This window comes from Podarcis vaucheri (genome assembly GCF_965113315.1).
Source record: "Podarcis vaucheri genome assembly, chromosome: 5".
Taxonomy (NCBI): Eukaryota; Metazoa; Chordata; class Lepidosauria; order Squamata; family Lacertidae; genus Podarcis; species Podarcis vaucheri.
Genome location: NC_138763.1, coordinates 102,641,362 through 102,653,117, shown reverse-complemented (window position 1 = coordinate 102,653,117; position 11,756 = coordinate 102,641,362). Strand labels below are relative to the sequence as shown.

Here is an 11,756-nt window from a genome sequence, read left to right as displayed (position 1 = left end):
GTTAATCCTCCACTCCAGATATTAGAGGTATATAGTAATTCGGCAGCTGTCCTGAATATTTTGATGGCAGGTGGAATATACTGGCCCCTTTTAGTAAAGTGGCCAGTTGACTAACTTGTGCTTTCTGGAGGGCTGCAGATCTATGGGAGATCCATGTCATTATGTGATGGAATGTCAGCCCCAGGTATTGGAAGCTTCTAATCTGACTGAGGGCATGCTCATCTAGTGACCACTGGCATTGGGAAAGATTCTTTTCAAAAACCCAAATTTTAGATTTCCCAAAGGTAATTTTTAGGCCATTTTGTACACAATAAGGCATGAACCTCTTTAGTTGATAATTTAGACCTGGTCTGGAACATGAGAGAATGGCTGCGTTGTCAGCATACAATAATAATGGAGTCCTCATGACCCCAGGTGGCCAAGTGGCTCCTCTAGTACATCCTCTCGACAGTGGAATTTGCTGCCAAGGAGTGTGGTGGAGTCTCCTACTTTGGAGGTCTTTAAGCAGAGGCTTGACAACCATATGTCAGGAGTGCTCTGATGGTGTTTCCTGCTTGGCAGGGGGTTGGACTCGATGGCCCTTGTGGTCTCTTCCAACTCTATGATTCTATGATTCTATGATTCTATGATTTATAAATATGGTAAACAATGAGGGTGCCAGGATACGTTTATAATTATCTAGTGGCAGCTAAAATAGCAGTATGTACTTGTTGCTAGGCGCCAGTCAGTAGGCTGTCAGCCATCAGTTTCTGAGCCAGATGATGAGAGATCAACTGAATTTAGATTTAGACCAAATCCATCTTTTTAGAGGAGGACTCATGTGACTCCCCTCTATCAACCCATGCCCATGAACCCTTGGAGGAGGGATTTCACATACAATAAACACTTACTCTACAAAAATCCATATATACACAGTTTATGCAGCATTGCATTCATAAACGTATAAAGTGTTCCTGAGAAAACATAGCAAAAAAAATTTCTTATTAAATTTATATAATGTCCTTCATCCAAAGATCACAGGTGGGCTACAGTATAAGTAATTTAAGACTGTATGCAACTTAAATGCTTTAAAAGGCAGACATTACTAAAGGAATGAAATCTAAATCAACTGTTACACCTTGAGCCCTCAAAATTACTTTCTAAGTTTTTTTGTACTGATAGCTTTGTAGATGTAACACAGTCATGTGCTTTGAAAAATTTAAGAGAAATTTGACTGGGAGCACAGCTCAGTGGAAAAGTGCCCTGTCTTGTATGTTAGTGGTCCCAGATCCAATCTCTGGCATCAACCAAGGGAACAGAGGTAGCAGATTTGGAAGACACACACACACACACACACACCTGGCACAGCTGCCAGTAGGAATAAGCCTATTTTGTACAAGGCTTCTTCATGTGAAGCAATTCATTTCTGTATGCACTGAAAATAGATTCAGTGGAGTCTAGCGCAGAATAATGAGTGTCCTTCCTAGGGGTGCATCCCAGTACTGTATGTGTTTTCAAGGTAACTGCTCACCAGGTACACTTCGAGAACTGAAGATTGAGGGGTAGAAATCTATCAGTAACCCAATGAAAATATTTATCGGTACCAGAGTACTGAAAGAAGGAGTGCCTTTGGGTGACCAGATTAAATTCAGGCCGAAGACGCAAGCCAGGTTGGAACCAGTCATTTTGTTGAAAATGCTTTCCTGTGACACCTGGAAAGAGGCAACACATGCAGATCATTAAGCACAAAACACACAGAGGACCAAACTGCTAACTATTCAGAACTGGAGGCGCAGCTGCCTCCACTTTAAAGATTTCATTCTGCTTCCCTGCCAAGAAGTCTGCCCAGCCTCTGAACTGGCTTACAATAAAATAAGATAAACAATTGACGCAGCATTTGTTTACTAGCAGGTATAGTGGAATTGGTATACATACCTCTGACAGTCATCTGATTCCAACTCTGAACAGCAAAGTAGAGATGGAGTTAGGGGAGTGTGACCGGTTTTCCTGCCCATGAGGGCACTGCAGGGAGCACCACAACAATGACAAACAATGGAAGGCGGGGGGGGGGGGCACTGAATTTTGGTGTTGCCCGGGATGCTGCTGAAATTTGGAAACCCAAAGCACCACAGCCAGGATATGAACTCCGCAGATTAAGCCAAACCCACTTTCAGCCCTGCCCACCTGCCCAAGGCCAGTCCCGAGAAGGTTGGCTCATGGAGCCCAAAAGGTTCCTTAGCCCTAGACTACGGGGATAGAGAGCAGGGTCGGCCTACGTGAGCCAGGTCCATGGGTGTGTACAGCAAGCAGAATCCACAGTCACAAGGGGGTAAGTTGCTGAAATGCCAAAGAGTCCTTTGGGTTCTCAAGAGATGAAGAGACATGTGGTGCTATATAGGACACCAGGAGAAGGCTCCTTCAGAAGCATCAAGCTGCCCCATTCCTTCTCCTCCTTGGGGGCCAGGGATGGAGGCCAGAGCCAGGCCCTCAGCTTTCTCCTATCCCGGGGTTCTCAAAGTGGGGGTCCACGGACCACGAGTGGCCTGCTAGCTTTATTCCGGTAGTCGGCAGTGGCGATTCCCAGGGATGGGAGACCCTGGGATAACTCAGTCAGTAGAGTTTAAGATTCTTAATCTCAGGGTCAGGGGCTGAGCAAGAAGATTCCTGCACTGCAGACGGCTGGACTAGATGACCTTGGTGATAGCTTCCAACTCTACCATTCTATGCTTCTATGCTGGTTATACTTTTATGTTGCTGTTAAAAATTTAGTAAATTGTGGTGGTAGTGGATGTTTACTTTTCAGTGTGCCTGCCAATAAAATATATTCATTACAAGCCAGATGTGCTTGTACTGATCTCATTTGTAGCCATGCTCACAGAGGTAAGAATGAGATTTATTAGTAGGCTCCAGGACTTGTGGGATGGGAGTTGTCTTTGGAGCAAGAGACACTCCTAAGTAGGCGAAATCCTTTTCTGAACTGAGACAGTGTCCAATGTTTCCATCATATATATCAGGAACATTCTGCGCTCATCACCTGAGTCCACTGCAGGGGACTTGCAGCTTTTCATTTCAAACAGCTGTGCAAGAGAGGCTCCCTCTCTCTCAAGCCTTCCCACATGAGCACCTTCACAGCGTCCCTTTTGCCTGCCTCAGACTTCCCCAAGAGCCCTGCTTAAAGCAATAATGCCCCCGGTGCTGGGGTGATGGCGTCCATACCCATCCTTTGGCTTGAAATGTCTAACTTTATTGACCACCAATGTTGCTGGCCGCAAGCTGAACTGCACAAAGCCGCCTGTTGTTTATGTCAACTGGAAATCTTCAGCTGCCCTCCCCGGATGTTCACACTACCTTGACCTTTCCAAATGTAAAGTGTTCCCTCAGACAGTGAAGATGAAAAAACAAGGATCAGCAAAAACTGCAGATCTGAGCACCAAAATCAACTCAAGTCTTCACTTTACATAATAAGGGACACTCAAAAATAATTCTATGTTCTGTTATCCAATTACCAGAGACATCACAGAGTACTTTTGCACACCTCATTAACACCTTGAGCGTTGAGATGTGTGTTGAAACGGCATGTCTATTACTGGAACAAAAAGTCACTTAGATCCATAATGCTGAGGAGAGATATTTGTAGCTAAAATAATAGCAAATGAGGTGAGGATTTTCATAATAGCTTCTGGAGATTATATTAAGCAATGACAGATGAAGGTATCTGATGCATTCTGTAGTACTGTGTAAGCAAAAATGGCTCTATTATAAGGGAAACTGAGGCAGAATGAAAGAATCACCTTGCTGCGTCACAGGGGCCACTTAGTCTAGTTTTATATATGTTTTATATATGTTGTGAGCCACCCAGAGTGGCTGGGGAAACCCAGCCAGATGGGCAAGGTATAAATAATAAAATTATTAGTAGTAGTAACCCGTCTGCAACATGGTCCCGGCACTTCTGCTTCTGAAAAAGGTGCAGCCTCTCTGGGCTCAACAAAAGCAGAGGCCATTACAGAATTTGGGCTGGCGTTCAAGGTGATGAAGGAAGTGTGAGTGCCAGCAAGACAACTGCCTTAGGAGGAGGCAGGTTTCAGTTATCATTACAGGCGACAGAGTGAGTGATGGATGTGTTTGATCTATGGGGCACCAATATGTTTTCCGGAGCAGCTCTCACTTGGAATGAATGGTGGCTCTTTTCAGTGAGGCCTGCGCATTAGAGATTCCAGACAGATTGTGCTCCAGCTTATTAGCCTCCCCCCATTTACAACAGAGAGACAAACCCCTCAAAGCGATGTGAATATTATATCACATGCAGCTGAATAAATGTGTATAGAAATGGTGTGCATGCTCTGGGCAACTGTGACGAACTGGGGCTTCACAGCCATGTGTATTTGCAGAAAAACTGTCCCTTGCTATGATCAACATGTGGATGTCATTCTTTTTTGAATGTGAAAAGACTTCCCACACTGGAAAAAGTGATCAGAGTGCAGCAGATTTAAAAGATAAGCACACATACTTCAATAGGTGCCACTGGAAATTGGATGGTTGCAGGTCTCCAGACTGCTGTTATTTTGTTATTTGGCTAGATATGGCTTTGAAGCTGGATTAAATACACGTTATAGTGGTCACAAGGAGGTTGCTGAAAATGAGAGCCACACAGTGAGTTAGTTCTCCACCCACCACTAGCAGGTGACTTGCTGTGCAGTTGGCCACTGTCCCATGGGAAGACAGCACACCCCTTTTGCAACCTGAAGCTTAGGTTTTAGGAGGAAATATCTTGCCACAGAGACACTTTTCCTTGTGGCATCCTTGCAGCAACTTTAACATGCATTCCAGATCTCAGTCCAGATCTTCTGAACATACTTAACAGTAGAGAGTAAGTTAAGGCAAGGCAAGGTACACCTGGCCATACTTTGCATTGTATAATTTAGGCTGCAGCATCCTTTGACAGACTTTATAGTTTTGTTTTCACAGTGGAAAAAAGTAATATTTATGTTCACACGTTTAAGGATCTAGCCTACAAATCAAGGGAAAGCTTTAAGAAGTAAACAAGAGAGGCTTGTAAATGCTTCTTTTAAGCGGTTCAGTGGATTATTTGATTTTATTTGGATTTACATGGCACTATGGGTTATTTATGAAAGGGGTTTATACTAAAGTTATCATTGGGGTCATTAGTCTGCTCTGACTTTTATTATTACTGGAGACAGCAGCAGTTTGTAACTGCTGTTTTGGCAATTAATGTTTCACAGCCTCCTTGCAATTTTTAGAATTAAAACCAGTTGTTGCACAACAGCTTCAGAATTAAACAGCAGCAATCATGAGGATTTAATTCCTACTCACCATATGGAGAAAGCATATAAGAAACTTCAGAACAGCATAATTTTGCTCAGGAAGTCCATGTACAATTTCTCTGCAGTTCATCACCCGTAAGCTACTTTCTACACCTGCAAGAACACAGAATTTATTATAACTAATGTTGATAAAGAGTCAAAGAGGTGCATTGCCAGAGAGGAACAGTATGTCTTTGTTTGATCCCAAATGATCTTATCTGTCAAGGCTTTTGTCTGGTACAGGCTAATAAAGGAGGACAAAATGCACTTGCAGTTCCAGTTTACACCCTCTAATGAAACTGCCTGGGAACCCTTTGTCCAAACCCAAATCTCTTCCATATCCAAATTCAATCTAAACAAGACCGCACCACTTATCCATTAGCTAGTGGGAACGTGAGTTCTAATGTGATCTTACCAAAACGCACGCAAACACAAGCTGCAACCCAACACACCCCTCACCCTACTTCTCCACACAATGTAGAAGAGTCACAGGTTCAATTCATGCCAAGCAAGAGTGACAAATGACATTCTTTCCTCTAACCATTTGGCAGATGCAGAGCACTTGGCACCAAGGAGGGACCAGCTTCTAATTTCGTACCACCCTTTGCAGACGCTTCGAAACAGCAAGGGTAGAGTTTGGCAATCTTTTGTAATATGGCGCCCTTTGTGAGGCCAAAATTTGGTGTCCCCAAATGTCTCTTCTCCCTCTTGGCTGGGCGCCCTGTGCAGGGAAAGCATTTGCACTGCTCTAAATCCAGCACTGGAAACAGCAAGATATTCTTGCTTCTTTCTCGGTGTCTGCACAGTCCCGTGTGAAATGGTTGACTCCTTGCCTGTATCAAGTTCCACAACACTTGAGGGAGGATCAGGGCTGACTATAAAGCCCAACCAAAATATGTGAACCCCTGAAATGGGAACTTTGATTTCACTTGTAGGCCTGCAAAGTCTTTAAAAGAAAAGCATGTGTCTAACTCTCATGGTTCATGTAGAGAGATTTGAATACTGCATGGCATGTCAACTCTTCCACAGAAATCCATGGGACTTGCAAGTGCTCAGATCTGGCAGTGTGTTTTGGGCGGCAGAAATCACAGATAAATCAGAACCACATTATTTATTATTATTATTACAGTGGTACCTCAGGTTACATATGCTTCAGGTTACAGACTCCGCTAACCCAGAAATAGTGCTTCAGGTTAAGAACTTTGCTTCAGGATGAGAACAGAAATTGTGCTCCGGCGGCGCGGCAGCAGCAGGAGGCCCCATTAGCTAAAGTGGTGCTTCAGGTTAAGAACAGTTTCAGGTTAGGTACGGACCTCCGGAACGAATTAAGTACTTAACCCGAGGTACCACTGTATTATTATTATTATTATTATTATTATTATTATTATTATTATTATTATTATTATTATTTACTCACTGGTAATTCCAATGATTTGATCATAGGGTTCAAAGGTCAGTAAAGGCTCTGGGAGTTCCCTGAGTAAAGTCTTAAGTATGACAGCAGGAATATGGATATCTCCATAATCATCGAAATTAACAGATTTTCCTACGTTAAAAAAAAGCCAAATTAGCAATATAGTTTTACAACCTATTTACGGCCTGTAGGCAGACCAACATTGCATTATGAAGATGTCTGCAAACATAACATGAACCCTGCCCGGTGGGAATTTCTTGCAGAGGATCACAGCACCTGAAGACAGTCAGGTCGTATATCCACATCAGTGACCAGAGGAAGAATGATCGCTGGGAGGAATGCAGAGAGAAGCAACCAGCTGCAATAAAACATGTCTCTCCTGTATTGGTCTCTACGGCCACAATAGGCGCTGTAACTCTCCAACCAATTGATTTCACCCCTTTCATGACATCAGGTAATTATTCAGTATTCTAAACATTTCAAATGCCTACTGTTATTTCACAGGTTGTTATCTTAATGTTAGGATGACATATTGCCCTTACTTCAACCAGTAGATTTGTCAGCTATAGCCTGGACCCACAGAACAGCTCGTCCCAATTCCCAAAGAGTCTTTTGATTTGTGTTTATGCAAAAGCAGCCCTCATGCACTTAAGAAACATAGAGGACCTTCAAATTTTGATATGGAATGTAACTTTGCCATTCAAAGGCGGAGTGAGTCAAGACATAGAACTGCCTTATAGTCAGACAACTGATTCATCCAGAACAGTACTGTCTACTCCAGGGCTAGCCAGCATCTTGTTGGGCTATACAACTGCCATCTTCCCTGACCATTGGCCATGCTCACTGTTGCAGTCAAACATTTCAAATTAACTAGTCTGTGAAGTAAGGGATCCTCTTAAGTGACGATTCTAGGGACTGAGCCTGGGAATTCATGGATGCAAATCTTGTGCCCTAGCAAGAGGCTGCCTAAATCCAACTGAGTACACCCATTGTAATTCTTTTGAGCTTGGCTAAAAGTTTCGGTTGATTAACTAGCATGGACCAATTTCAATGGATAAGGCTAAAAATTAAGATCCTGCTAGTTTATCTATTAATTGTTTATTATTATGGTTCTGGTAGGTTAGTGTAATAGCGAATGGGAAAAATAATTAAGGGTAGCCTTTACTCTTAACAATGAGCTATAATTTATCATTAATTTATCATTTACTATACAAACACAATCTCAAATTTCTTTCAATTTCCCCAAAGGAATCCATATCTGGTAATATGCACATCTATTTAAATGTCATCAATTAAAAGGCAGATGATTAATCAACTACTCACTGAAGACAGCCTTACACAACATGACATTTCATGTTACAAGTCAGCTTATCATTAACCAATAGAGTAATAAGGAATCCATGCTCACCAAAATAAACAATATTTTAAAAATCATTATTATCTTTTGATTATAGCAGATGAAAACTTACCCTGATTATAAAGTTTCTGAATTTCCTTAATACTTTGTATGCTAGCTGACCGTCTAAACAGTCCTTCTGCTTTGAGTCCTGTAAGGAGGAGGGGGTGGGGAAGCATTAATAGGATTCCTCATAAAATTGCTGTTCACAAACATCTTTCTGCTGGTTCAGATCCCTAAGACTCCTGTGCAAGAGAAAGGGATGTCTGACTAAGTACCGTATTTTTCGCTCTATAAGGCGCACCTGACCATAGGGCGCACCTAGTTTTCAGAGGGGGAAATCAAGGGAAAAAATATGATTTCCCCCTCCCCAGCTCTGGGAGCAGCGGACAGGCTGCACGCAGCCTGCATGCTTCTCCCAGACCTTCTCCCTGCTTTTGCGGGAGGTGGGGGAATTCCCCAATCTCCCACAAAAGCCCACAGGAGGGAGTCAGTCCCTTCTCCCTCCTGGGGAAAAGCCCACAAGAGCCGCACCGAGCTTGTGTGCGGCTCTTGGGGGCTTTGCCCCGACTGCCTCCCCCTGCATTCGCTCCCTAGGACGCACACACATTTCCCCTTGCTTTTTAGGAGGGAAAAAGTGTGTCTTATAGAGAGAAAAATACGGTATGCTCACAAACAGAGGAGCTGCACCCTGGTGGTGGTTCAGGTGAGTACAGGAGTGTATTTTTCAGTTGCTCTGCTTAGGTACACACTGCTCTCAGGAAGGGTCAGGCTTATTTATTATGACCTGGTTTTCTGGATATGTACCCTCACAAGAAAGTTTGCAACATAATCACATAGCAACGATACCCTAAAATTCTGAATTCTAACAGTTAAAATGATGTTAAAAGATGGCAGCAAGAGATAAAACATTTGTTGAAACACAGCATCGTAAAATTACTCAACTGGATGAAAGAACTCTTTAAAGCTTTCCTAAAGGCCAAATATACAGGATCAAACCTATTTCCGGTGTGGTGGCGGCTGTGTTCTGCAAATGTGGGGTTGTCACGGAAAAGGCATCGTCCCTGGTACTCACTAATATGACAGCTCTCAATGGTGGACTACAAAGCAACGTCTCAGATGCTAATATGAAGACAGGGTCATAAGGGTGAAGATGGTCCTTCAGAGAGGCTGCCCCAAACTTTAGGGTATTCATAGGATAATACCAGTACCTTAAAATGAACCTGCAAATGGGTCAGATTTAGCCGGGGAATTGTTGAATCGGCATGCCATGCGCTGCCCGCCAAAGCCTTGCTTACCCGGGTTGTGCAACTGCAACTTCCAGGTTCCAGTGAGGCTAGGCCTCCTCAATATTCCTCAGCTCCCTCTACGGTGAGGAGGGCAGCCATAGCAGGCCCCTCTGGGCCTTTGGGAGGGCGCGCCAGGGCTCCTCCCAGTGTGTGACATCATGTGCAGCGTGCGTGACTTTGTGTGCACCAGGCACCCACAATATTGGGTGGAACCCGGCACTCCTGGCAAGATCGCACAAGAGCCCCATGAGATCACATGGAGGCTTCAGTTTGATTGGGTGGGGCTGAGGTCTCGCCACAACCAAGAAGCTGTCATAGCTGTTTCTCCTCACTTCTGTGGTAGTGGCAGCAGGGGGCATGCCTGCGGAGGCACACCTTCAATGTTGCAGTCAGATACAGCTGCCTCAGTCTGCTTCATGGATGGGATGGCCCTGACTGGGAGTTGTCTCCATGTAGTTGGCTCATTGGGCTACTCTAAATGGGCATCTGAGTTGACCCATAAATACAAGAGCGTTTCCATCGGTCCTTAAAAGATTGTGAACTGATTCTGATGAGCATGAGAATATTCAGTTGCATGAAGAAGCCACTCACACAATCCGTCTATTCATGTGAGCTGCGCAGCACTGGAACCATGAGCTTAGCAACATTGCGGCTCCACCATGCATCTTTTAAAAAGTAAGAATGGGAAGTGACTTTGTCACCAATACACAGCTTGTGTTGTTGTTGTTGTTGTTGTTGCTGTTGTTGTTCAAATGAGTTCTCTTTCAGATTTCCTTGCTTGGGTCCAAGCTTTCTTCTTTCCCAACTATCTGGAAAATGTGGCCTTATTCTTTTTCCTGTCCCAAATGACAACTTTCATTCTCATTCTCCCAATTTTGTTGTGGGCAGAATAGTTTGCCCTTATCTTCTACAGCCTAGACAAGTTTCACTTGGGATAGATTTTCGAGCAGTCAGTCCTTTGGTTCACGAGAGTTTATATAACAGTTAATGCTCTTGTCTGTTGAAGATCTCCTTGTGTAAAGTGCTGCATAATAAATGTTTCCTTTTAGCAGGCTGGGTTTTTGTTTTGTTTTCCCCGGTATGCTTTAGTTTAAAGTGACTTGCAGCAAGCCTTAATTGAAGACATTAATCTGAATTACAGGCAGCAGCTGTGCTTGTCTGGAACGGTTGTTTGAGACTCACATCTTTCTTACTTTAGCAGTGCCATAGCATCAAACCTTTGCCGGGTAGCCTTCCTGCCAGTCTTGAGGACAGAGCAACATTTAACTACAGAATAGAAATATGAAATAATGGTCTGACCTATTATTCATATCAGAGATCGCATTAATCAGGCAGCCTGAGATGTGAGTGGATATCCCTTGGTCTTTTTGGAAGATAAATATACAAAATGGTTGATTGGTTATCTGAACACGAGCTTTTCTGGGTGTGGATTTTAGAGGTCTGTGTTCAAATTCCTGGCTAGACATACAGAATAGCCTTGGGCAGTTCAGTCTTCTGCCTTAGCATTATACGTATTCCAACAAACCCAAGGTAGCTGAAACTATCAACAGAACTGTATGGAACAACCTTACATTTACAGAGCAAAATATCCTCTTGAATTATATACCCAGCACCTGGAACCTTACAAAAGGACAATGCGAGTGGACTCTCCTTACCACAGCAAAAAGACTGATACTGATGAATTAGAAAAATTAAAATGCTGCTCCCTTCTACGATTGGATTGGGGACTTATACAAACTCACAACATTTGAACAACTTGCATATAAACACAGACTTGCCATGGACAAATTCAATGATATTTTGAACCCATTCTTACAAATACTGTAATAGCTTAAGATCTGGTGAGGCACAATAACAACTTTGTAAAGTATCCAGTTTTGGGTTCCCCCTTTATTTTCCCTTCTTTTTCTACTTGTTGTTGGTTAGTCATATCCGACTCTCCGTGACCCCATGGACCAGAGCACGCCTGGCACTCCTGTCTTCCACTGCCTCCCGCAGTTTGGTCAGACTCAAGTTAGTAGCTACGAGAACACTTGTCCACACGGGTGCTATTTCTTTTTGTCTCATCATGTTTCGTGCACATATAATTATGTACTTTTTGAACTTTCAATAAAGAAGTCTGGGGGAAAACAAAACAAAAAACCCCTACAAACACACCCAAACATTGAAATCCTGTTGAGCTCAGTGCGATTTACTCTCAACTGCATGTTCTAGTTCCAGCTCTGGATATGGACAGAATACTGGCATAAGTTCTCACACATTCAAAGATAATAAGGAATTTTCAAAATGTACATTTAAGAATGTAATTTCGAATGCTTACACACACACCCCAATCCTTGACACAGGATAGGGAAAAT

At 43.2% G+C, this 11,756-nt stretch overlaps 1 protein-coding gene across 3 annotated transcripts in view; it reads right to left on the bottom strand.

Moving 5' to 3' along the window:
• Positions 1-634: 634 nt before the first annotated feature.
• The window catches only part of LOC309532651 (rho GTPase-activating protein 8-like), a 41,083-nt gene continuing 29,961 nt past the window's right edge, over positions 635-11,756 (bottom strand). For 2 of the 3 annotated variants that reach the window (XM_082223230.1, XM_082223231.1), the window contains exons 10-13: positions 8,184-8,261; positions 6,718-6,846; positions 5,311-5,414; positions 635-1,691 (exon numbers count right to left, since the gene is read on the bottom strand). In XM_082223230.1, coding sequence (XP_082079356.1) covers positions 1,494-1,691; positions 5,311-5,414; positions 6,718-6,846; positions 8,184-8,261 — 509 coding nt within the window. In that variant the 3' untranslated portion in view covers positions 635-1,493. The remainder of the gene's footprint in view (positions 1,692-5,310; positions 5,415-6,717; positions 6,847-8,183; positions 8,262-11,756) is intronic. The other variant, XM_082223232.1, reaches the window with a different exon arrangement.